Raw genomic sequence first — 27878 nt, forward strand, 5'->3', positions numbered from 1 at the left:
CATCTTGCTGTTCAGCCTTCATACTTTCTGGGAGACGTGGTCGAGAGGCTGAATCTAGAGTTGGGACCCTTCCTGGAATTACGAGTCTGTTGGCATTGTGGGTAATCCCCGAGACTAGAACAAAGGAAGGCCATTCTGGACTACAAAATGAGTTCGAAACCAGCCTGAGCAATTTAATGAAATCCCATCTCAAATTTAAAAATACAAAGAGGGCTGGCACTATAGCTCAATGGTAGAGTACTTACCTAGCGTGTGTGAGACCCTTGTATTGAATTACCCCCAAACCCCAAAACACTCTTGAAGACTCTAGAAGAAGAGAGAGGAGATACCTCCTTCTGCCTAGGAACCCCACATGAGCACGGCTGCTTCCTGGAGAAGCAGGAACCTGGCCGGTTACCACCATGGATTTTAGCTCATGGGTGAGGAAGAACAAAGTGTTTCTGAAAGCAGCATCATAAGAAAGCAGTTCAGCTCCCAAAATTCTCCAGATGTTAACTTATTACTGGGGAGCGTCTGTCGTTGGCAAGATCAGACTCAGCAGCAGCCAGTACGGTGGCGGTCAGCCCTTGGTTGTCCAGGCCGAGTCTGGATAAAGAGTCAGAGGCAGATCTTTGGAAGCCTAGTCTAGCCAAGGCACAGACATGCAGGAGCAGCCAGGGGCAGGAAAGAAGCCATTAAGTGCTGAGCCAACATGTGGGATCCCACCTTTAGTTGGGGGTTTGGGAGAGTGTAGTATCAAGGGTGGTTAACCAAGGTGGCTGCTCATAGGCTCTGGCTATGGAGAGCCTGGAAAAATAAAGTCACATTAAAGACTTGCTATTAGCTGTACAGATTCTGAACGCATCTCAGAGGCAGAGCACTTACCTGGTGCGTATGAGACCCTCCATTCAAATGCAGACATACCAAAACCAAAACCACAAACAACCCAACAAAGAAACCAAAACAAAGCAGCAGCAACAACATAGACCTGTGACCATTAGAGCTGCCCAGGCTGATGCATGGAGTGACACCTGATTCCTTTCTGTGTACTAATGGGTTATGGCCTGCAGAGAGTCATCTCCACTGGCAACCTGGGCTGCTGCTTGCTACTCCTCACACGGGATTCCTCTGTTTCTCTATAAGGTGACCCTCTCCATAGAAAGGAAAGGTAGAGAAGGCCCACTCTCTATTGTCTACTGCTGACTAGCCACTGGAAGCTGGACCTCTGAATTCTAGAAGCTCTAGGGACCTAGAAAGGACAGGAAGGATGGTCCCAGGAGTGGAGCTTGCTGAAACTATATGGAGAAGGAGGCAGCTTCTCCTTAGTCTGTAGCTTGATAGCAGACCCATTCTGAAACCTCTCCGCATCGCACGGCCTCCAGGGCCACCCCTCTCTGTGCCACTCCAGAGTGCTTGTCCTACATCAAGCATCTTGCAAGCCTCTCAGAGAAGGACAGCACATGCAGAAGAAAATGAGGCTGGTACTTTAGTGTGTTCTTTGTACCAGCCTTTTACTTAAAATGCAAGAGATGTTACTAGCACCCACCTAACAAATGAGTAGATTGAGACAGCAAGAGTCCAAGCGATTTGTTTAATACGATTCAACTGGTGACTGATGGAGCCTAGGATCCAGTGCACATCTGTCTGACTCCGGTGCAAATCTCTTTTTTCAGACAGTAATGTATCCTGCCCACGTTGTATTGATTTATGTGTTCCCCCTGCTGGGATTGCTTGTATTTTTAAAAGAAAGAGTCTGAAGAGAGGGAGATGAAAGATAAATACAACAGATGACGTCCCGCCCTGAATGTCTACAACCTCACTCACAACAGAATAATGGCATTTCCAGAGTTTGGGTCTTAACTTTCAACAGATATTTTTTCTTTCCCTTTTTGCTACCCTTGATCCGGCAGCAATGGCTTCTGGGTACATATTTTGATTTTTTTTTTAAAACAACAATGTCAACTTTAGGTATGAAGAAATGGAATGTATTGAGGGCATTTATACAATTGCAACTCAACCTACTAAAATAAGATTTCAAATTAAACATAAAAAACAAGGGCTCAAGAGATATCTCTCTCGGTGGTTAAGAAGCTCGCTGCTCTTTCAGAGAATATTAGTCCTTGTTTCTAAAACCCACTTCTGGTGTCTCAGAACCCTCTTCTGGCCCTCCACAGACATCTTATGTATGCAGACACACAGACACACCGATGTGATGCATCCACAAAGCCAGTGAGTGTCAAGGCTTGCTGGCAACAGCAGAAGCAGGGAGAGACAGCGACTAGAGGTCCTTCCCAAGTGCATTCAGAGGGAGTGTGGCTCTGCAGCACCTTGTGTCTTTTAAAAGGACTTATAAAATGCCTGTGTAAAACACCTCCATCTGTGTAGACCCATCTGTGTGACCAGTATCTCCCAGGCCACGGAAGCACTGTGAGGCCTGACCCCATTGTGACCAATCACAGTCCAGTGCATTCTGCCCACCAGTCCTGTCACCAGCTGGAGCATTCCATGACTGAAGCCACCATCCATTTGAAAACATATCCCAGCCCAGTCCCTCCAGAAAACCTTCCTCTGGTTATTAGATAGTGGGATACATTTTCAAATGCATGATGTTTTAATCACCCTAGATTTGAACGGCTCCTCTTTTGGAGCCTTTGGAGCCTTTTGGAGCTTCCATAACAAAAGGTCACACAGGGGGCAGCTTAAAATAACAACAGCAACAGCCAAAAGATCCTGAGATCTGGGAGCCGGAAGTCTGACACAAGGTGCTGCAGAGCCACACTCCCTCTGAATGTACTTGGGAAGGACCTCTAGGCTCCTTCTCTCCCTGCTTCTGCTGTTGCCAGCAAGCCTTGACACTCACCGGCTTTGTGATGCATCGCATCAGTGCTACCTCTGATGTCACGAGGCCTTCTTTAGACTGTGTGCCTATCTGCGCCTGTGTCCTAATTTCTCTCTTTTTATATATGGATATCAACCTAAGTCACAGCATCTCAGGGTAACTACATTTTCAAAGACCTTACTTCCAGAGTAGGCTGTATGAATAGGTGCCAGCCAGAGGGTAAGACTATCCCAATAGGCCTCTTTGGAGAACATAGTTTGATTCACCAACATACAAGACAGAATACTATGTCCCACCTAGCAGTTCTGGACTTGTATGCAGCAGTCAAAGCCGACTCTTGTACATCTGTTTCCATTGAATTTGAACATTCTCTTCTTGGATTTGGAGTCGAGGCAGGGCTCATGAGACTTAGGGAACAAATTGACAAGATTCTGGAAGCTCATTAAAAAATAATCACAAAATTTACAAGCCCCTCCTCAAAATTATAGCATCAAGAAACAGTGGCTGGGAGAAAGGTCTCTGCAGTGAGGCTAACTGCAAATAGTGAGTCGTCGCCCACAATGCAGTGGGCTTCTCTGCAATGGAGTTGCCTGGGATTCAGCCATGCTACTCTCAGTAACCAAAACCATCTCATTGCGTGGAAAAGCTAGACTTGTATGGGATCCCGACTTTCGTCTGTGGCGGGTGCCTGTCTAGATAACTAGTCACATCTTCCCAGGAAATGCCACATGAGAGTCACTATTTGCCATCATGCAGAAAAGCGTATTGTGATGACTGTTACCTTGGTATGTGGGGATGAAGCCTCTTTCGGAGACCCTACCACCATCCTTCGAGTCCTGGTGAAGTTGGCCCATGAACTTACAGATAACCTGGCTCCTGCTGGAAGTCACCAGACCACTTCCTTATCCCCGTCAGGACTGTACACCTGACCACAGCCTGGGGCTCACAGGGAAATGTTCCCACTTCTGAGTTCACAATCCATAGGAGTGTAACATGGCCCGTTTCCAACTTCGCTCCGTGCTAACACTTCTGGTACCGCCACCCCCTGCCAACTGGAAACAGTGACACACAGCCGTCTCACAGGGCTGTTGGGCAATTTAATTAATGTTTGTAAAGCACTCTGGGGTCTTGGGATAAAAACTGCTGTGTAAGTGCAAACTTATTGTTAGTTCTCAGCCTCCTCTCCCTTGACTTCTGACATGGGTCTTTGTTGTTCCTCAATGGGAGTCATTGACAGGCTGTCCAGCTGTCTTTGGTGGGGGGGGTGGGGGGGGGGACTTGGGCAAATACATACACATTTACAGATTGTTTTTTTCCCCTTTGAGAAAAGCATTTCAACTCTGTGGGGCCTCTCAAAGCTTTTCAGTGACTGAATTTCTCCCCACTTGCCTCTGGTAAGGACTGTAATCTGGGAGAGTAGATTGTAAACAGGCTACTTTGGCAACGAGTAAGGGGGAAAATGGTCAATTGGAAGAACTAGTGCCTCTTATAACGAAGCAAAAACAATATCCCTTACTCATGCAGAATCTAAATGAACCACTAAGCAGGGTCCAGATCCTCTGCCCAGAGGGGAATACTGTACATGTATTTATGCATTGAAAAGAAAGAGAATAGAAGACTTGCGTTGGTGCCCAAATTCCAACTTCCTTCCCTCACCCTAACCTCTCAGGAACCATGGAAACAGTTACACCCAGCTGAGATGATGTTTTTCTGATAGTCCTTTGTGACCTAACTGTGTGCTGCCTGCAATCCCGTGGGGAGAGTTAAACAAAAATGTGGAAAGGAGAAGAGAGACATTCAAGTGCAATGCCTTGGCTCTGAAGAACAGAGTGCTGTGTGGGATGTGTGAAGGTCTGCAGCGGCAAGCGATGCTCTGCAGCTCCGTTCTCCTTTCTCCATTGCACATTTATACTCACCCCCCAGCACAACCCATCACACAGCCCAGAGGGTGTCGCTTGGTTGATCATCATGCTGTGCTGGTGTGTTTATTTAGATTTAGCTGCTTTTAAAAACTAAGGAGTAATTGCATAACACAAAACCAGTGGGGCAGAGAACCAAGGAAAGACTCTGGTGTCTGTTACAGAGTTGAAAACACACAAAAGTGAGCCGATGATAGAGGACTCAGGTGGAACATGCTGTGTTCTGGAAGGCAGCCGGTCAAGAAATAATAAATACCACAAGGAGAACAGATACCAGAGATATCCTTCTAGGTCAGGAAAATGGGAGTAAAGGGGAGTAAAGCAAGCCTGAAACACGCCATCGATGGCAGGCTTGTTAGCCCCAAGAGCAGCTGGGAAACATGGAGATGTCTTCTGTCCCCTTAGATGGATAAGCTCTGCTTGCTCTGTGGGAGTAAGATGGAAGGGATTGACTATTCGGAGGCTGATATGTTTTAAAAGGGAAAGGAAGCTTTAGCTTAAAGACACAGAGACAGACACACAGACAATACACACAAACACAACACTTAGATATCAGACTGACACTCAAAACCTAGGCCAATGAGATGCCTCAGTGGATAAAGGCTCTCACCACCAAGACTTACAGCATAAGTTCAATTCCCAGGAGCCACGTGGTGGAGGAGGAAATGAACTCCTGCAACTGACCTCTGACCTCCACACGCATGCCAATGCATGCTCATGAAAACAAACATAACAAACAAACAAACAAACAAACAAACCTGAAGCCTGAGAACTGAAGACCATTTCAGTGTGCGCAAGCCAGCTGGTCTTCATGGTCTCCTATCTGTCCCACTGAGTCTGTGCTGCTCTGGGCCTTTAGCCTGCCATGTGGTTTGGATGCCACCCACTTCCTCCAGCTCTTTTCCTTGGTCCTTCTCCTTCTCTTCCTGGCTATTATTATCCCCAGATAATCAGGAGCCAACTGTGGCTCCACAATGCTGGATCCACCAATACTATGCCACAGCTCTCATGATCTGAGATAGTGTGTTTGCCACTCACCTCTGCTTGCTCCTTACTCCACCTGGGATGAGGGGACCCTTTGCCTCCTCCCTCAGCCCAAGCCTACTTTCTTAAAGACATGTGTCTTTATGTTCCCTCTTGTAGCAGGAACAGAGTGACCGCCTCTATGTAAACGCTGGGGGCCTTGCAGCTGCAAAGGTATCTCCTGCAGGAGGACCTAACTGAGGACTGTCTGAGATTGCTAGTGCAAGCAGTGCCAGCTAATCAGGAACTGCTGTTCAGAAGAGAACATTGGTTGTCTTGGAACCAATGAGGGCATGGGTGGAGGGTATTAAAGGAACTTGCAGCAGTGTTCAGATGAACTTGCTACAGTGTTTCTCACCTGCTCCCAGAGTCTGTGTCATTTACTCTGTGCCAACTCATCCCCAACCCCCAAGGGCAGGTAGAGTCCAGCTGTCCATGGCATAGGCAAAACCCTCTGCCTCTGTCCTTCCCCATCATTATCCAAAATCTTGTGTAGCTTTGAAGTCCAAATTTAAATGGAGTTAGTCTGCATAGCCTTCTGAGATGGTTGATCTTCATTGCTCCTGGGGCTAGATTTGGAATCACTTAGAATAGGCTTCTCTTATTTCCTCTGTGTGAGTCTGCTTGGGAAATTTAACTGAGGAGAAGGAAAGACCCTCCCTGAAGATGGGCTGTACCATCCCACCAGCTGGGGTTCTTATCTGAACAAAAAAAAGAGGTAAAGGAAAGCCATCATGTCTGTATGTGCATCACACGCATGCAGTACCCATGAGGGACAGAAGAGGGCAACTGATTTCCTGGAACAGGAGTTGGGTCTGGGAGCAGAGCCTAGGTCCTCTGCAATGACAGCAAGTGGCCTTAACCACTGAGCCATTTCTCCATCCCCTTTTGTGTGCTTTTTTTTTTTTTTTTTTTTTTTTTACAAAGGAAACACAAACTATTATTAATTACCTAATCAACCCAACCAAACAAAGCTGCCAAGAAGGGAACAGCTCAGGGTCCTGAGACTCCAGGTAACTATGGTCTCACTCTGCTGCCTGTGTGCCTGGGGCCACAACCCTGGCAGATTAGCAGGCACTGGTTGGCTTCCAGGCTCTGCTGTGATGAGACCTGTAAATATTACCAGGAATACAAACAAAACAAAACAAAACAAAACCCTGCAGGCTGCCTCTTAGAACAGGCAGCTGATGTGTGTCTGTATTCATGTGTTGGGACATCTCACAGCGAAATTGGTATAACTGTAGATCTAATCCCATGGACAAGGGAAAGTGTAAGAACAAAGATTTTCCTAGATTGTGAAGACAAATTCAGCCCATGGTCCTTTGAAATAGTAGATAGGATGCAATTGGGGCACCAGAAGCCAATAAATTCTCCTTAATCTCTCTCTGTCTCTCTGTCTCTGTCTCTGTGTCTGTCTGTCTGTCTGTTTCTCTCTCTCTCTCTCTCTCTCTCTCTCTCTCTCTCTCTCATACACATGCACACACACACACACACACTCACACAGAGAAAGAGAGAGACAGACAGACACAGGCACAGGCACAGGCACAGGCACAGGCACAGGCACAGGCACAGGCACAGGCACAGGCACAGGCACAGGCACAGGCACAGACACAGACACACAGGCACAGGCACAGGCACAGGCACAGGCACAGGCACAGGCACAGGCACAGGCACAGGCACAGGCACAGACACAGACACAGACACAGACACAGACACAGACACAGACACAGACACAGACACAGACACAGACACAGACACAGACACAGACACAGACACAGACACAGACACATTTGCAAACACTAAATAGTAAACTTGAAACATGGAGTCAACCTGCTATTAAGTTTCAATAATGTATCTAGTAAAGTCTATCTACAATGACAAGAGCAACCCCTCTCTCTGGTCTCTCTCACAGTACAGCTCTCATGCTGATGGAGAGTTAGTTTCACTGTGCATTCTCTAAGGCAACATGCAACACCTACAGAGTCAATTTATTCCTTTTAAGGAAACAAGCTTGCCAAAGTTGTTTGAACCCTGGCATCGCTTCTGTTCCCTTTACCTTCTTTCTTGGTCTCCTGTCCTCTGAACATTGCCAGACACTTAGCCCTTCTGTGGACTCTCTCAATCTTCTGAATGTATCTATTAAACCAATAACTGTTCTTACTCCAAATCTCCTGACTGACATGGCACAACTTTGGGCATCTGCATTCCTCAAAATAAGACTAAGCTGCCCTGGTGCGTTCATTTGTAGAGCATTTGACAATGGGTCAAATCCATTCAAAGTAGTTCTGCAGCTTTTACAGACACGAGTGTATTCATCTTCACAAAGAGCACCTCACCCATGAGTCTTTTATAGCTACCACAGACTCTTGTATAGATCTTTCATAACAGCTTAGAGGTTAGGGGTCTATTTGAAAACCTCCAATAAAACCCCATGAATCTCAAGGTCAGGGGCCCCAACTTCATACATCATTTGGAAGCAGAACCTCTCTTTCGGTCCCGTCCCCCTTCCCCGTGATTACCTAGGTGGACAAGCTGGCCATTACTACCTAGTAGGGATGCAGCTCCAGAAAGAAGGAGTGCCATGTCACAGAAGTCTGATAGCCATGTGTCTCTTCCCCACCCCCACCCTCACCCCCCATCCTGTCCCAGCCACAGACTCAGAGAAGCAGCCAGTCATTTACCACTACGATTTCTGCATTCTTACTCTCCACTCAGCCCCAAACACTCACTCTAAAGTCGGAATCATTTTAAAGATAGAAAAGAAGAACACATCTCTTCACATGCATACTTTTAATAGCATGAAAGTGGCGGCCGAGCGGTAAGCACGCTGTGTCTGCTCGGCATCCATTTCACTTTCATAGTGTGGGTGATGGGCACAGCATTAGTGGGACAAAATCTCTTTGGGAAGCAAATGAGGAAGGAGCCCAGCTCATTAAAGAAATGCAACAATGTTACATCAGTGCAACATCTGAGAACTTCCTCCTGTCCCGGAGCAATAGCTCCCCTAGGTCCATATCTTCAAGAACTTGTGATTAGTCCTTCAAGAGCAAAACACTAAGCCAGTCTCCACATTTCTCAGGAGGAGTTCACACAGAAGACCATGCTCATGTCCTTTTTGTAGCCTCCTGTGTTTGGATTGATGGGAAAGCTGAGGTATGACAGGCATCCGCTCAGCTCCAGAACACTGGGATATCAACAAGGTAACAGCCCAGTAGAGTTGCCACTGTATTCACTACTTTCAGCTTTCCCCAAGTAACTTCATGTCCATTGTAGTCAACCCAGACTAAGCTATCTGGTTTACTAGCCAGAGAGTAAAAACCACAAGTGACTCGTCCAGAATCATACAGGCAGTCTTGTGGCCAGACTTCTGGTTGCTCAGTCCACGGTCTGCCCTTCCCAGCAGGGCACTGTACAGTGCTTCTAGCTTGCTGTCCCTATTTGAGGAACATTCTCCATATTCTCTCAGACTGCTTGTCAGCTAGCAATGCTATGTAACTAGACCTTCATATTTTAAAAAAGAAAAGAAACACACTCCTTTGAAAAACATGAAAAATTCTTCTTTGACAAGTACATGAAGATTAAAAAAATAAATGTGGCATCCCTCTGTATTGCCGCTTTGTGGATGTCTTTTCCAGATGAAAAGGCCCTGCTGGGGAATAGTTCACTGACCTCTCATTTCTATGTACACATAATACTCCTTACTAATAGCAGGACCTTCGCACTGGGAAATTATTTGCTAAATATTTCCCACTGGCTCACAGCTTGGCCTGTCAATTTCCGCCAGATGTGAGACATCTGGACTGGTGCAACAAAACAGGACAAATTCAAAGAGATGTATCCCAGATGTAGGAGAGGACAGCTGTCCTCAGGAGTCTGTCACAGGGCCAGCTCAGAGTGTTCAAATTTCCCATGACCCTGCTCCACCTGCAGCTCACCGTAGCTTGTAGATGACTGAAAAGCATTCATGAGGTTGACCAGATAGCCGCATGAAACATTAAGCTGACAGTCACTGAGAAGCAGTGATATTCCATGCTTTGCGATCCTATGATGGTGCTCAAGACCCTGTGTCAGGGAGTAGTGTGGAACCCACTGTCAGGTGAAGGACTTCAAAGAAAGGTTGCCATCTGAGGGCGGAGCTCATTCTTCTCTTGTCCAGGTGGCATTCAGGCACACTGATCTGATGTGCCCTTGCCTTTGTAAAAACCAGTAGAGACCCTACTCATACAGTTTCTGTCTTGGGAAGGGTCACTGGCCCCAAATGTTTGCTTGGGGAGGTGACTGGAAGAAAAGCTTGTTCTGTACCAGGTTTAGAAATATCTGGGAAAATGCTTTGTAGTCGTGCAAATTTCTGTAAAAAAAGGAAAAGAAAAGATGTTGAGAAACTAGTCATTGGGAAAACTTGGCAGTTGTCATCCCTCCCCTGAGAGCTGGCTGGACACTTCACTGTGGAAGTTCTTGCTATACTCACCACCCCTCATTCTTTATAAGCTATATGTGCCACCTCCCTGATGTTTCCAAATCTCATCAGGACACTCACTGATTCCAGACTTCAGAGATCTCTATCTCCTACTGTCACGGAACAGTGTGGAAAGTCAGTGCCTATGGAAGGAGACATCTGCCAACAAGAAACTGACGCAGTCTTCTTAAATGTATTTGTCTGACCATTCTAGTTACTTCTTCTTCTTTTTAAAGATGTGTTTACTTATTATGTACACAGTGTTCTGGCTGTATATATGCTTGCAAGCCAGAAGAGGGCACCAGATCGTATATAGGTGGTTGTGATTCACCATGTGGTTGCTGGGAATTGAACTCAGAATCTCTGGAAGAGCAGTCAGTGCTCTCAACCTCTGAGCCATCTCTCCAGCCCCTTCATCTCCTAGTTACCTTCTTATGAACAAATAACCCTGCCAACCAAATAGCAAGGTCTAGGAGGTCAGGCACATAGCAAGTATTTCTATCCCATGCAGTGGTTGGCAGAATACTTCATACACAGCAACTACTCTTGGGAGTCTTTGGTTTTATTTTATATATTTTCTTTTTATTTTAGAACTATTTTAAACACAGCCTCTACTTTATTTAAAGCACACTTATGAAAGGCTTTATATTTAATGAATGGCACCACCAAAAATAGATTCACCTTAAGAATCTTTCTCAAATTAATTGATGTGATCATTCTTTGAGAAATTGATAACATCAAAAAAATCTTAGTCTCCTATTCAACAATTCATTTCCAAATCATGATTATTGCAAAAATACTCTCTTACACCCTTGCCTGATTATGAAACACCAGTATTTCATTTTGTTCTGATTGTTTTTTAAAAATAAACTGGTGAGTTAAATTTGTATTCACATATAATAATTTTATATAGTTACAGGATATGATGGGATACTTGTTGATTGATTTTAAAATAGAAACCAGACACATGGTTTAAGACACAGTAAGAGAGACAACTGAATAAAGGAATATAGTAGGTGACAAAGGCCAGCCCTGGATGGCTTCAGGATGAGTCTATCCTGGTCCCTGTGTAGCCAGCCCTTCTGGTGGCCCTGAGACATATGGTGATGATTGCTTTCCAGTTGGTCAGTCTCAGATGGCCCTGCTCCCTGAGGGCCATGGTCACTCCAGGTGAACAGCCAAGCAATAATAGAATCAAGAACTTCCAACTGGAGCTTGTGACCAACAGCTAAAGAATATGTCAAGAATACCCAAGTACTGTCAGCTACCCTTCACTCCAGGGGACTTTCTGGGTGGCCCAGTGCTCTGACTTTTTAGGGTCAAATCTTAAAGAGGATGGGAACTTCAAAAATATAAGTAGAGCCAGTAAGAGAAAACGGGCCCAGGCCAGCGTGATCAAAGGGGCTGACACTGCAGCAAAGCCTCAGCCCCAAGGTGGTGGATAGTGACACTGTGACCACACATCCTTCAGATCTTCATAGGACTCCTCAGACTTTCCTACACAATCCAACCTGCCTAACCTCACAGGCTCTAGACCATGATTCACAAGGTTTTCTAAACCAGAACCAAGCTGGAAGAATCCCCATGTGCTTCCCAGTATGCAGGCCTCAAAAGCCCAGTCAGCCTTCAGAGTACCTCTCAGCCTCTCTCTACACCATTCACTCATTCACACAGCCCACACAACCTACAGGAATCAGCAGGACCCACCCTGGGGACCACATCATAGCAATAGGTGCTTTGACCAGACACTTACGCAGGTGAAAATGATGAGTGTCAGGTAGAAAACAACCAGAGAGAAGAGCAACACAGCTTCTGCCCTGTACTTCCTGAAAGTTGACTCTGTAGCTTCCTTGGGGCATCCTTAAAAAAGAAAAGGAATCCGTGAATACATTCAAAGACATGTCTACCCTACTCCATTCCTGCTTCCTCTGGTCCTAACATGGCCATCCCTACCCCCAAATCTGCCAACCAGCAAAGACCAGTCATGGTGGTAGTGACATTGAGAGCTTGCTGTCACTTTGCTCTGGGCGTCTACCACTGGGTGGGTGGGATGTTTGCTGAGCTTGCAGCGTCGTTGACTACCTAAAGTTCTTGTGACAAGTTGAACTTTCAGGTGAATGACCTCAAATTAAGCTACTCTGGCTAGAAAATGAGGCTGGGGATCTGCCTAGTCTTGTCCAAGAAATCCAACTGGAGGTTTGCTCTATTTGTCACCTTGAGACCTGGTATCATGTAGCCCAAATTGGCTGTGAAATCACCATGTGAACAGAGATGGCTCTGAACTTCTCGATCCTCCTATCTCTACCTTCTAAGTACCATCTTAGATTATAGGCATAGGCTGTCATCTCTGGATTTTATTGGTACCTCAAACTGAACCCAGAGTTTCCCACACACTAGGCGAGCATTCTTAACATTGCCAGCCAGTTAACTGCAGTTCTTAGAGAAGGCCAGCAGAGTGGGCTGGGCAGACCAGCTCCATTGGGATTTCTGAAACTCTGGCTGTGGCACTAGAGAGGGGCAGAAGGGAAGCCTCAGCCAGGAGCAGCGTGGGAGGAAGGGCCTTGTCCCATTTAGACACTAGCTGATGTTTGGCTCGTGCTGCTGTGAGATCACCAATGGGCTTGGCTCACAGCCTGGGCAGGGCCAGGCAGCAGGCAGAGGAGTCCAAGAGATTGTTCCCTTGAGTCTTATGGATTTGAGATTAGATTCAAAACTGCAACGCACTAGGAATAGATTCTCACCAGGATCTATAACTCAACGGTAAAGGTTAAGAGACAGTATCTTAGAGATCACTAACACTGACCGAGCAGTTTGTCTATCTCAGTCACTGTACTTAATATCCTAATGTGATAGCTCGTTGAGTTTAACCACAAACATAGAATACAGTTGTCACTGCCCCCATTTGAGAGATGATGCTTATATTAAAACGGTTACATAACCAGCTACACACTAGTGAGTATCAGTTAGCATTTGAGCCAGATCTAAACAATGCATTGCAGCCTGACCCTTAACTTGGAGGCAATACTGTGTTGGAAGAGAAAATGGAAGGCAATCAACTGTGCTTTGTTCATTTCTGTGTGGTCCCTCATAACTGTCTGTCTTGGAAAGCTATTGTCATCTCTTATCCACTTGGGTTAAGGATCTACTGTGCACTGAAGAAAGCACAAAACGGAGAAATGCTTGCTCCCTGGGGAAGGTGGGTATTCAGGTAATCCATACATTGCACCGCAAGTGTATAATGTGTCACTGAGACAAGAAAACCAGGATTGGGGGTGGGGGGGTGGAGATTGGAAAGGGTGTAAGGTGTGTGTGTGTGTGTGTGTGTGTGTGTGTGTATAGCAATAGCAGTGGGAAAAGTGCAAACACTGGCTGGCCCTTTAAAAAGCAGTCATTTTTGTAAGCTGAAGAGTCTTGTCTTAGTTCTAATAGCTTTCAGCTATGTGACATGAGGAGAGTGTAACTGTTGTGCAAACCAGGGTCTTATAGTCAGTACATTTGTCATTTCTGGCCTCAGTCCCTTGCAAATGTTGGGCAAAAGTCAGTGCATAGATTAAGCCACATTAAAAAAAAAAGTTATGATATTCTTCAAAGGAATTCATTTCCGGCCACAGATGTTGTCCTAAGCTGTGGGTTCTGATTCTGGAAGAGGAGAGACTTTGGGGCCTGCAGAAAGTGCACCCTGGTCTGTGAGAAGGAAGCAAGTGAGGTGAGTTCACCTGTCACCTTCAGAACCACGGTGCCGCTCAAGTTGCGCTGCCCTTCGAGCTCCTGCAGGGCACACCTGTAGGTGCCCGAGCTGCAGACCGTAGTGTTTTGGATCGTCAGGGAGTAGGCCCTTCTCCTGGGGGTTTCGAAGGAGCTGTTTTGCTTGCTCTCTGGGAGCTCCACACTCTCAGTGCCACTCTCGGAGACCTGTGACGAGGCAGCAAAGAGTCACTTACTGACAGACTGGCGTGAGGGCTTTACAACTTGTTTTCACAACCCCATCAAAACATGTATGTTTTTAAAGCGAGACAGGGTGCTCCCCCACCCCCTGTCCCCGTAAATGAGAATTCCAGGGGAGAAGAAGAGAATCTGTAAAAACTCTTGACACTGTGTTTGCTTTGAAACAAGATAAGACTGCAATGCTGTGATTGTAGCGCCAGGAACCAACACAGCTTTCACCCTGCAGGGGTGAGAGAAACACTGGCTGGGAGACCTGTAAAGGGGGTAGTAGGGGGAAGAGGACAGGCACCATGTGAAGCACTCTGGGTTGGATTTTGCTCTTTTAAGCGTTATTTTTGGTTTTGTTTTGTTTTGTTTTCAGATGCTAAGTCACCCACTAGCTGGTTCTTAATTTTGGATGCCAGAATTTACTTTCTAAATCTATTTTTAAAAACCCAAAACAATAACAACAACAAAACCAAAGCCACTGCCAGCCAACTCAAACTCAACTAAACCAAAGGTACAGATGAGTAACGGGCCCCCTGTTATCGAGCACCTTTGACATTCAAGGTCACAGATGATTAGAAGCTGACAATGCTTTATGTCGCTTCTAAGAGAGGCAGGAAGATGCTGGGGACAGTGGCATGACAGGAAGATGCTGGGGACAGTGGTATGACAGAAAGATGCTGGGGACAGTGGCATGAGGAGGTTTTATGAGTCAAGACAAAGCACCTTATGGAAGGACCATGATCCCCAAGCTACCCAAGCAATCTAACTGGCTCTCTCCCCAAGATCTCTTGGAGATTGAATTCTGGGTTTTTTCAGCATCTCCTTCTCAAAGATGTGCCATACAGCATATTCAACATCCACTCTCTTTCCCATCCATACGTTAGTGTGTCCGTGTTTTCCCATGCATACATGTTCATGTGTATGCAGGCACACATGTATGCATGCATGTGTGGAAAAGCGTGGGGACAACCTCAGATGCATTTCTCACATGAGACCCACTTTGTATTTTAGTGACGGGGTCTCTCTCCTCTCCTCTCCTCTCCTCTCCTCTCCTCTCCTCTCCTCTCCTCTCCTCTCCTCTCCTCTCCTCTCCCCTCCCCTCCCCTCCCCTCCCCTCCCCTCCCCTCCCCTCCTCTTCTCTCTCTCTCTCTCTCTCTCTCTCTCTCTATATATATATATATATATATATATATATATATATATATATATATATATATCTGGCCTGAATCTTTCTATGTACATTAGACTGGGGCCAGCTAGCCCCAGACCTGACTGCCTCATTGAGGTGACAACCATGTGCCACCACATCTGGCTTTTTTTTTACTGCGGGTTCTTATGGATTGGACTGCCTGCAAGGCTTAGAAGTGTTTCTGATCTGCACTCAGGAGTTGGGTTCTCCACCTAAATGGCTTTAGGCACATGGAGCCTTTGACCCTGTAGCTTACTTCTGTCATTTACACAATTCACATTCAAGAAATGTACAATTAACAAACAAACAGCCAAACAAACAAAAAATAAAATCACCACCACCACCAACAACAACAAATCCACCAAAAATGTCTCACAGTATTTTAGATAAATTTACAACTTTGTGTTGGGCCACATTTATAGCTATTCAAAGCCACTTGTGCCTGCCCTTCGGGCAACAGGTTGGACACACTTTAATTTCAAAGCTTCCAAAATAGATTTTCATTAACAGTAAGGCAGAACATTGCTCCCGGTGCTGGCAGGCAGGCAGGCAGTCAGCATCCCTAAACAGCCTGGAACTGCCCTTCGCTGCTTGGCTGGCAACCAGTAGGAAGCCCTGGGACAAGTGGCATCCCTTACCTAGCCTTACTATCATAACAGAACCCAAGCGTCACTGTAGGGAAAAGGACAGAGCACTGAACTTCTCTGTGTTGTAGTGAACTGTTAATGGGGAGCATACTGCAATTCTCCAATATTCAGAGCGGGGGACTCTGGCAGGGAACTAAATAGCCAAGGGTTTGGGAGTGATACTGGGGGAAAAATGCACAGGCCTGTGTGTTTGTGCAAGCACAAGTTCATGCCCTCTGGCTCAGTTCTGTTTAATGTAGAAAGCCTCACAACAAGGTCATCCAGTTTTAATCTGAACTTTCAGTGTGCTGACGTTGCTGTACAGTGGGCTGCAGAGACATCTGCTGGCAGATTTATGCTCACTCCCAGCATCAGGCTGTCTCTGAACAGAGAATCCCATTTCTTGACAGTCTTCCCCACTTTTAAAGGTTCCTCACTAAATAAGCAGGAGTCTCCGGGAGGAAGCTAAAAGATTGGGGCTTTTGGAGTTACAAAACATAGCAACATTGGGCTTGGGAACTTCGTTCCAACTGCAAAGTCCCTGCTATACAAGTGTGAGGACCTGAGTTCAATCCTTAGCACTGACAAAAAAGTCTGTGTTGGACTGGTAGAGACAGGAGGATCTCAGAGGCTTGAATGCCAGCCAGTTAAACTAGGGAGCTCCAGGCTCAATGAAAGACACAGTCTCAAAAAAATAAGGGGTGGAAGGATAATGGAGTGACATCCAACAATGACTTCTGGCTTCCCCACTCATGTACACAATGCACCCATGTATGTATGCATGTGCACACATGTACACACATGCATAATGTACATGCACACATGTATGTGCACACATGTATGTGTACACATATAGAGGAATGATGAAGGTAGCTAAAGAATCTTCAAAGAAACCAAGAGCATCCAACTGATTCTAGAACAGATAGAGCTGGCTCTTTATGGCTTATAACTTCCCCCACCCCTGACTGTCCAGCAGAGCTGCCACACAAGACCAGTTTGAGCTGGTTAATCCTTCTCAGTCTCTCCATAGCCATGACCAATATTCCACCCATCTCTTTTTTTTTCTAAATCATTCTTCAATGGCAAATATGACTGCAGTGGCATTAGGAGATGACCTGCCTCCGCTTTCCCCCTGGGGAGCTTCTCCATCTATCACGAGGGTTCTCGCTGGGATCAGAAAAGTCAATGAGAAAGTCAAGATCAAAATCTACAGTACTCCCAGGGGCCGGTGTACAGGCGGTGTATAGCTTGGGTTTTTTGTTTGGGATGGTTTAGTTTCTAAACCAGGCATAGGTTTTCTGCTCACATTTCCCATACCCAAAATTAATACCTTTTCTATGTCACTGAAACATTTGAGACATACTCTGACCATGGCTTTTACAGTTTGAGGTACGGCAACAAAACTGGTGAGTGTTTCTTTTCTCTTCTTCAAAGCATTGGGATAAAAGATTCATTCTTACCATGGTCCTTAGCAATCTCAACATAAGAAGCTTGGGTCTCTCTCTCTCTCTCTCTCTCTCTCTCTCTCTCTCTCTCTCTCTCTCTCTCTCTCTCTTCCTTCTCTCTCTCTCTCTTCCTCCTCTCTCTCTCTCTGTCTCTGTCTCTCTCTCTTCCTCCTCTCTCTCTCTCTCTCTCTCTCTCTCTCTCTCTCTCTCTCTCTCTCTCTGTAAGGAAGCACAGTATAGTTTCTCTTTGGTATATTCAAACTGCTAGCGTCACTACTCTTGTGTGACAGGCCCATTATTAAGTAAAATATGGGAAACTTGAACCCAAGATACCTGATCCTAAGTGTACCTGACAACCACAAAGATGGCTTAGTGACTTATGAGAAGGTAGCTTATCTTGTGTAGTAGGCTGAATGAAGGGTAACTTATACCCCAGACAAGACAAGCTGTGAGGTTCCTATCACTTTTCTCAGAACAGCAGACAATGTAAAACTTGGAAACTGTTTACTTTGGAAATGTTTCATTTTGGGGATTTTTGTACTGTGATTGGCCATAGGTCATTGAGTTGGGAATAGGTGAAGTTGTAGCTAAGAGGGGCGACCCTAGAACACAATGAACAAAGCCGTACAGCGCGCCTGGAAATATTCCACAGCCTGCTCCTGGTTTCATGTTCAAGGCATATATAATATCAGTTGTTCTTGACTTTGTCGTCTTAAGACATAACTTTCCAAAAAGGGGGAAAGGGTAATCATAAGACTCCAGCTGAGACATACAGGCTCTCCCCACTAGTGTAAAAGCAGCAACCATATTTACACCTCCGTTACATGCTCAAAACTAGAGTGAAGCATTAATGAATACCAGGAAACCCCTTATGCAAAATTTCAAATATTCTCAAAAGACCTGTGGCCAGCTCACCTTGCCATGTCAGATGAACTAGCTGTGGCCGAAGCAGCGCCAGGGACTGAAGATGTCCCATAGAGCACAGAGAGGTAGGACAGCAGCTGGACCAGCCCCCTCTGTGCTTTGAGTTCATATGAACATTTGGAGCTGGCTTGAAACCAACCACTGGCAAGAGCAGCCTTTTAAACATTCCAAGTACAAAAGTGTTTCATTGCTTCTCTGCGAAAGCATTTTAGGAAATAGTAATTTATAACAAAGGAACCCTCCGATTCACTCACAGCCGAGCATAATTGACGGGAACTGTTTAATGCGCGTTCCGTGATGCTAATATTGCCGCGCAGAACGGGAAAGCACAACATAATTTGGGCAAATTGATTTCTCAAAACTCTCGTTCCAATGCTTTTTAAAAATATCTACACTCTGTGGATTAACTTTTATGTTGACAACTGAACTATTTATTTATTTATTTATTTATTTATTTATTTATTTTTGAATTAGGAAAAAAAATGAGACCTCCCATTTTCAGAAAGCCTAAGGACTTTGATTTGTCTCAAGGCCTCCAATTTGAATAAATTACTTAAATATCATACCCTTTTTCTGAGACAGAGACTTGACATGAAGGAAACCACAAGACCTAAATTAAAAATGAGCTTTCTCTTTAATTCTCGGAACACGACATCAAACAAACAAGTACTAATTTTAAGGGCATGTGAATTAAATAAATTTCTTAATGATGGACAAATTTGAATAAGTACAAGCTAAATAAATAATGTGGGCATGGAGCCCATATTTCAACTAAGAACTATTGTGGGTAAATGTTTTTTTTAAAACAAATTTACGTAATTTGTTCAAATATATTTATTCAAATCTATGCCAACTAACCAGAACCAGTAGGACAGCCTGCTATCTCAGCTAATCAGAAAGCTGAGATAAGAGGATTGTCAGGTCAAGGCCAGCTTAGCCAACTGAGAGAGAACCTGTGGTCAGAGCACAAAGTGCTGGTGGAAGCCTGAGGGTGTGAGCTCAGATCCCCATTCTCCAAGTAAAAAGATGCCTGTAACCCCAGTACAGAGAATGAAGAGGTTAGTGATGTCCAGGGACTGACTGGTCACCAGGTCTAGCTAAAAGGATGAACTCCTGAGTCAATAAAGAAACCTTGCCACAATAAAACAAGGTGGGGCGTGACTGAGAAAGGTGTCCTGACCTCAGCCACTAGCATCCATAAGCACAGGCGCAGATGAGGGGGCACATACATGCGCTCACACACACACATGTGAACTTCCTAGAAATGACCCAATTCACCTGCTAAGACAGCATTTCCATTCCTAGAACAAACAAGTTTTGAACACAAACTTGAAGTCTGAGCACCTCAGATATTGCCTCTGCTAAATATGTGATTGACTCTCGGTGAAAAGAAAAGTTTCTTTTTGAGAAGAAAACACACACACACACACACACACACACAGAATTTAAGCATTCCACCTTCTGATTTGATAAACCATATGTGAAGAGACTTCAAGTGTCTAAAGATGTCACTGTGGTAGGATGACATAACCAAAGCCTACTGGAATGGCTCTCTGTTAATTGCATTTCTTGTGCACTAACATCCATGTACTTTGGTTTCGAACTCAATTAAAGTGCTAATAGAATTCCCATTCATCATAAAAACAGCTCTTTATAATGTGCAAAAGAGTTTGGCTCCGAGGCTGATGCCATAATGAGTATAAAATGTATGAGCATTAACGTCGGGGTTTTTTTCCCCTGAGTTTAGTTTTATTAGAAAAATGATTTTCTACTTTGAAATGTGCTAGGTCCAAAAGACGGAGTCAGATTTATGGCTCTTACCAAGAGTTGCGAGTATGGCAGAGGCAGCCTAGTTAAGAGCGCTGGCTTTGGAGTGGGGCTGAGTGGGAGCCATTCCCAGCCCCGTCCTACCACCGTTCCTTCTGCTCTCAGCCAACTGGCGGAGCAGCTCAGGGTTAGTTTGTACCCAGGGGACCCAGGAACGACCACATCTTCTAGAAGTGGAGTTAAGATATATCTGATACTGCATACAACCCTAAGTATGATACCATTCAGATGGAAAGCCCTAAAGACATTATTATTACTGTTATTTTTTAATGCATAGCCAAGGGTTCATTCAGCATACTAAATAGTTCATTGCACACAGGAAGGATTCAGAATGTGCATTCTGAATAAATGAATGCATTTAAGAAATAATGGGAACATGACAAGCACCTAGGCTTCCAAATCAGAAAGCCTGAAGCCGAATCTGGGCCTCTGCATTAGATAACCAGGTGATTTTTAGTCATGTTCATCATCTCCGTGCTTCTCCCTGTCTAGAAGGAATGTGTCATAAAAGTCAAATGAGAAGCACACATGGGGCACTGTGGAGTTGGGAGGGCTGAAGGGAGAAGCCGCTGCTGCTGCTCTAGCTGACTGTTGACCATTCCATCTACAGATGGTTCAGCCAGCTCATCCTTCTTGGCTCCTTTCTGGTAAAATTACCCAGGAAGTCTCAGTCCATTGCTCTAGGGAGCAATCTCATGTGTGTGTGTGTGTGTTTATGAGAGTACATGTGTGTGTTCATGAGGGTGCATGTGTGGATGTGTACATTTACGAGAGTACATGTACATGTGTGTATATGAATGTGTTGTGTCTAAAAATATAGGGTGAAGAGTAATTGAAAAAGACATCCAAGGTAAGTCTCTAGTCTCCAGACCCATGCACACAGACAATCTTGTGTACACACACACTCACAGGCACTTTTAGAATCATTGCAGAAGTAACCAAAAAGAGATTACGGAAGTGGCTTTAGACAGAGAAACCCTTTTTTGGGTAAATGAATTTGATATCGGTCCTGTTTTGCATAAAATGCCTACGTCACTGAGACCTTCCGCAAACTTCTCTTTTCCATGCGGTGACAGAACCAAGAATAAACTAAGGGAACCCAGTCCTCATGTGATTCAGATTTCCCCTTGTATGCGTAGCAAGCATGTGACATTTTTTTGTTTGTGTTTCTCTTCAACTCTCAGCCACCCTATTCCTACCTCCAAAAGACATAAACAAGGCTACGTTCAGCGATGGCCAGAACCTCAGTGAGCTACTCTTCCTGTCTGGGGTAGCCCCATCCTTCCTTGACCACACAGTCAGAAATGGTGATGGAGAAAACCCAAGTAAGTGATAATGTGCCCTAGCCTTCCATAAGCTAACAGGAAGGGAATCTCAATGCAGTAAAAGAATACAGGCTCCCAAAGATTTGTCTTCCCAAGAGTGTTGCATCCTTTCCATCAGCGTGAGAAATGTGCCCTTCCTTATATGTGTATGACATCATTCTCTGTGCTGAAGCTCCCTCAATGGCTTGCTGCTGCTGAGATTGCACACCTTGGACTTGTTGACATTTGACACTCTGTGACCGTCCTGTATCCTAGCATCATCTCTAGGTTTACCTGCTGGATCATTTTCCTTTTAGATCACTAGTTACCTCGCTTGTACCAAAAGTGCTTTATGGTACATTTCTGTGCTACCCTGGAAATGTTTGCTTGGTCTCTGAGTGTGGATAAGGACATGCGTACACACTCATGTGTTCCTGCGTGTGGACATCAGATGTCTTCTATGTCACCCTCAACCTTGTCTGTCAAGACAGAGTCTGTCAAAAAAATAAAAAAATAAAAACCTGGAGCTCACAGATTTGATGAGGTTGTTTGACCAATGAACTTCAGGGATTGGCCTATCTCTGGCCACCTGCACTGGTGTTATAGCCCCTTGCCATTGATGCTGCTTTTTGACATGGATGCTGGGGCTCAAAAGTTAGGACCTCATGCTTACACAGCAGGCACCTTACCTAGTCTTAGCCGTCTTCTCAGTGCTGATTTTGGGATAGCTATCACCAGGTCTAGGATGTGGCACATACTTGTAACACAGTATAAATATAAATGGTATCCAAGAACCAACTTTATGTCATTCATAGTTTGAGCTAAAAGTAAGTTCTCTAAGGCAAGAAGGACATGTGTCAATGGGACAGTAAGAGTGTGTGTGTGTATGTGTGTGTATGTGTGTGTGTGTGTGTGTGTGTGTGTATTCAGATTTTTGGTCCTTCTTAATTTAATATGGAAATGTTTCCTTTTTCTCCCAAAACCAAGAATCAAAAAAACTCAACAAGTGGTGCCTGTTAGCTCGTGGGTGGGTGTGGGATGGCATCAACGCTGACTCCTCAGGAGGCTTGCTGCTCTTTTCAGAGTCCCACCCTCACCCACTGGTGGAGACTGGAAATAGAGCTCTATTCAGTAGGTGGGACCAACATCCAGGGAGACAGCAGTCAAGGCCAAGTAGCACTGGTGTGGTGACTAGACTCGAGCTGTCAGATAGCCTCAGGTAAACCATTCATCTCATTCCCAACATTCCCTGCAGTTCGAGAATCAGAAATAGAACACTGCCCTGGACCAGACCACACCCAAGATCTAGCCAGGGATTTTCTGCCTTCTAAAGGCAAATGTGACCCATTCTCTGAAATCACTGCCTTCCTTCCCCTTTCTCTCTTCTCTGACAACCGTCTAACTAGAGCGTGTCTTGTGACACATGCCTGTTCCCACCCCCGCAGTATCACCCAGAGGCCACATCAAATATCCTCTTTCACTTTGCCTCACTATAGGTTGTCAGGGCTACTAGTGTGATCCAGGAAGGCACTACATCTGTGGAGTAAATGAGTCCTCTTTGTCAGCAGAGAAGAACCCCAACCATGACCAAAGCTGTCCATCTGGAGCTTTGTCCTCTCCTCAGACCTTCAGCACAGACACGGTGACACTCCATAAAGGACAGACACAGACCCTCATGCAGGGCATAGTATGTTCAGCACACACATCACTAGGTTCTGTCCTTAGAAATCTCAATGTAAACAAACACTTTGTGAACAACAAAAGAGTGCTGGATCAAAGCACATTTGCCTGTGTTCTCTAACTACCTCCTCCCACACGAGCTGCAATCTCTCATAGCTCTAAAATCTAACCTGAGTTATAGTCCTGATGAATACAACTTATTGATTTTTCTATTTCTTCTCCATCATCCATTCTGCTTTGAAAGATGGGGAGAGAGGGCAACTTCGAGATTTCCTGTTAGGAAGAGCTGTGCTAGAGGGAAGTGGGCTGGTGCTGGCTGCATTTGGCTTTGCCTTTGATCTTCTATGCTTGTTTCTACTGAATCCCTCTAGCCTCCCCATTACCACAGCTTAGAAGCAGAATAAAATGGACACTGTTCCTGACCTACGCAGACCCATCAGGGTTTGTACAGACACTAACTGAACTCCAACTGCTTGGAGTTTTTGGTAAAAGGCAAATGAATGTTTTAAGATATGGCTCGCATGGGTCCTTTCTTAACCATGAGCCCTCAGCACCAACTGGCTTGTGGCAGGATGTTCTATGCAACCCAAAGACTAAACGGTAAATGGAATTTTTAAGCCACGTGTAACCATCTTTGTGATAGGCAGAAGGCCGGCAAGATGTGAGCCACTGTGGTAGACAGCTAAACCTCACTCCAAGGGGCTCTGCTTGCGCTGAGCCCTCACACAGGCAGTAAATTTTACAACACCAGGTTAGAGAAGAGAAAGAGGGGGAGGTAAGAAGAGCCAGGCTGGGTTTAAACCTCCTACCTCACAGTTCCCCAGAACATTTTACAAGAAAATGATGCAAAAACAAAACAAACAAATAAACAAAAATCTTCATCCGCTGGCCTTATTTCTAGAACTCTCTATCCAGTTTTTTTGTTTGTTTGTTTGTTTGTTGCATAAGCCACAACAATGCAAATGTATAAATTAGTGGCCATAAAATGATAAATATGATGGCACTTATCCAAAAGTTCCGGAAGAAATAATACATCTGAATATCAAGGTATTCTGTGAATGGGTAGAGGTAGCTCCTCTAGCTTCTAGCCGCCAATGGGCAGGGGAGGAGAGGAGACAGACTCCTTTTCTGTTTCTCATCAGAGTTTCACTCATATTGAGCAAGCAACTCTACCACCTGCTCTCTTGAAAGAAAGAAAGAAAGAAAGAAAGAAAGAAAGAAAGAAAGAAAGAAAGAAAGAAAGAAAGAAAGAAAAAAGGAAAGAAAGAATAAGAGAGAGAGAGGAAGAGAGAAAGAGAGAAAGAGAGAAAGAGAGAATGAGTGAATTTTTAGGAGACCTTCAGGCCAGACCTCGCAAGAACTCTGTCCAATAAACAAGCAAATACATTTCAGAGTGACATCATCTGCCGACATCCAAGGGGAGGTCAAAGGCTAATTGCTGTGATTTACTGAACCATTCCAAATGACCCCGTGTAAGAGGACTTAACTTGACAACTGTTTGAACTTCGCAGTCTGAAATTTCATCTACTTGTTTCATGAGTACTTTTTAATTACTCCCCTGGGGATATTAATGATGCTTTCTTTCTTTCTTTTCTGTCTTTCTTTCTTTCTTTCTTTCTTTCTTTCTTTCTTTCTTTCTTTCTTTCATTACAGTCTGGGAGGGATCATGGTTTTTTGTTTTGCTCCCTCCTTGAGATGGCTAAGTCCACTGGCTGGCTGGCTGGCTCAGGGGAAATTTTACTTTTCTTTACTCAAAGTAATTAAAATAGAAAATCTAGATATAGAGGTAGTCTAACAAGCCAAGATTTGGAATCTGACAGCTTGATTCAAAGTCCACTTATTTCACTACCACCCCACCACCACCACCATCCCCACCTCCACCCCCATCCCCACCCCCGGGCTCGGTGCTTTCACCTGTAAAGAGGGAGCAAGCATAGTTCTGGACTCTTAAGCCCACACTGTTCCAGAAGACAGAGGTAGATAATATATGTCAATATTTATTCCCACAGCCTGGCATATGGTGAGCATTCAAATATTGTTTTGACGCTATTTTTAAAGGGCTATTGTTTTGCCTACTCAAACAATTCTTGGACTCCTGTTTACTGAGCTCAGACAGAAGAAAGGAGAAACAAGAGAGAAAGGAACACACACACACACACACACACACACACACACTGTTCTACACAGCAGTGGCCTGAGATCTCCATGGTATCACCTCCTTCCTGGCACAAACTTAGATTCAGTAACAGGGTGGACCCTAGGTGCTGGGCAGAGTGCAGAATGCACCGGGAAGTCATTATCTTTGGGGAATTAACAATCCAGTTGGTTGAGTTGTTCGGGTTTTGCTTTGATGCTTAGTATTTCAAACCTGCAGACTTTGTGTGTGCTGAGCAAGCCCTGCACCACTGAGCTGCCACCCTCCTTCCCTCAGGCCAGACAAGTGGCTAAAGTGGGTAAACACACCACACCACACACACACACACACACACACACACACACACACACACACACACACTTCCCATTCTGCCTCACATGTTTAAACTTCTCATAACATCATTCTTTGTGGGAAGAAGGCAGCCCCGTGTTTCTTGAAAACTGAGACCATAGAGAGGCTTCCTCCTCAGAGCCACCCCCGGGGGGATTTAATTCATGTTGCCTTCAGATGGAGGTGGCCTCTCTCAAAACCTCGCTGAAAGCCGAGGTGCAAAGGCCGGCTCTATTAAATTACAGCAGCTGGGTTTTAAAATACCAGAGGAATTACAATGTTGGAGTCTGAGGGCTCTCACTGAAAGGAAACCTTTCAAATGTCTTGCAACTCAATTTCCCACCACTGGAGCAGAGATGCGTTCTCTCCTGTTTGGGCCTCGGGCTCCAGCACATTTCTAAGGAAATCTTCATTCATGGCCAGACCTGACCCCTCAGAGGCTTCCATGCAGAAGCAAGGTGGCAGACGAGCCAATAGCGTGCCTTAGCTGAAAAGAGATGATCGCTCCTAACTACCTCTTGTGGCCAGCCTAAGCCACCTGAGACCCTCTTTGAGATGGTGCCATGATCCCAAGGCACAAGAAATCAGGAGTCTAGGGACATGCTCCCTGTCCCATGCCCAAATCTAGGCCCATGTTGCTTTCACTGCAGCTCTCTGGCTGCACCCACAGGTGCCCTGTCACATGGATCCAATCCCTTGAAAACCTCTGGTGGGATCATTCACGCCAAGCCGCTTTTGATCATGATCTGTAGGGGGACTAACATAAGGGAGTGTGGGCCATGGATGCGGATGAAGGGAGGTGGGAGAAAATGGGGTATCAGAATGGTTGGAGTGCCCAATTGGGGCCCCTAGAGACCCAGTCTCTCGCGTGCCTGTTTCCACTGTCCCTGCAAGGGACCGCGCAAACCCCAGTGGAGCTTACCTTGACCCAGGACACTGCATAGGAGAGCTGCGGGTCCCAGGGCGCTGTGCACGGCAAGTCGGCGGTCTCGGAGCAAGCCACCGTCACCTCCCGCATCGCCATCCCGGGTGCCAGGCTGCAGGCTACAAGAGAGAGAGGGAGAAACAGAGCGGCATAAGCAAGGCCACCGAGGCGGGGTCGCGGGTAGCACCGAGCGATCGGGCTTGGGGGCCGTACCGCAGCCTAGAAGCAGGAGCTGAAGGCCTTGCGACATGGCTGGAGCGCTGCGACACTGTCCGGGCCGGCCCCCTGGGCGCGCGCCGTGCTCTTGTACCCGCGCTTGGGACTTCCCCGCGCGCCGGCCCCGGGGACTCCCCAGTCGGAGGAGGCGGGTAGCCTGGTCCCCGCCCCGCCGCGCGTCCCCAAGTCCGCGTTGCTACTGTGGCTGGCCAGCGGCGACAAGCAGCTCCGCGGAACGGCCCCGCGCCCTGAGGCTTCGGAAGCCGCGATGGCACGCGCCACACCAGCTAGATGACCCTCAAACCCATCGAGCGGGTCATGAAGATTCAGATAGAGTGGGCAGCTTCCTCAGAAAACCAGGGCTGTGGCGACCTGCTACTCTCCAGATTTTGTGATAGGGACAGACACCCTAGACTTCCTGAGAAGTGGCAAACGCCTGCAGTCCTTGGCTTGCTGCCTTCTTTCGGGTTATCACTCGGCCTTGTTTACGTTGTTAGAGCAAGGGAGATCTTTTTATACTAAAGCATTAATTACACACATGCTTATAAGTCTTTTGGAAAACAATGTCTAAAAGAATCTTGAGTCCATCTGCTTTACATCTGCTCCCCAAGGCTCAGGGACCAGAGGGAAGTCAGGACAGAAAGATTTTAAGTGCCAGAGGTCTGTAAGGAGAACGGTGTCTTCTGGCCATGACTCTGAAGTCACAGGAGCAGGGATGATTTTCACATGCTCAAGGCAGGCAACCTTTCAGCATAGTGGGGGATGGGATTCACAAGCTCCCACCCCTAACTGGGAAGCTATGGATGGTTGGCGGCTATGGAGGAGGGAGACCACCCTCCCCCCACAGGTCAATCATTCTCCAGTGGACGCCCACATCCAGAAGTGTATGGACATCTCAAATTAGATTTTTCTTTTAAATAGATCAAATCACCTCTAATTCCCAGAAGCAATCCCACTTAACATTTTGGTGTACTGACTATTCTATGTCTGCACCCTTATACAGCATTCTAATGCTGCTCCCTTCCCATTATCTTTTCATCCTGTGTTAGCTTAGTTTAACAGTTTACGAGCAGTTTCACAATACTAAAAATAGTTTCAGCAACTGCTT

General features: G+C 45.7%; 1 protein-coding gene across 2 annotated transcripts; it reads right to left on the reverse strand.

The window, feature by feature from the left end:
- Window positions 1–8541: 8541 nt before the first annotated feature.
- Cd83 (CD83 molecule) lies at window positions 8542–27056 on the reverse strand. 2 transcript variants are annotated; one of them, XM_021180711.3, is made up of 5 exons: window positions 26768–27050; window positions 26552–26673; window positions 13933–14128; window positions 11970–12076; window positions 8542–10108 (listed from the first exon to the last, which is right to left on the reverse strand). In XM_021180711.3, the coding sequence occupies exons 1-5, from the start codon at window positions 26802–26804 to the stop codon at window positions 9980–9982; spliced, it is 591 nt and encodes a 196-aa protein (XP_021036370.1). In that variant the 5' UTR covers window positions 26805–27050; the 3' UTR covers window positions 8542–9979. The 2 variants fall into 2 exon arrangements, with proteins under 2 accessions (XP_021036370.1, XP_021036371.1); XM_021180712.3 differs by having other exon boundaries at window positions 10016–10108; window positions 13940–14128; window positions 26768–27056.
- Between the last annotated feature and the right edge of the window lie 822 nt (window positions 27057–27878).

Source organism: Mus caroli, unplaced genomic scaffold, assembly GCF_978045245.1.
Source record: "Mus caroli unplaced genomic scaffold, Mus_caroli_1 scaffold_15, whole genome shotgun sequence".
Lineage (NCBI taxonomy): Eukaryota > Metazoa > Chordata > Mammalia > Rodentia > Muridae > Mus > Mus caroli.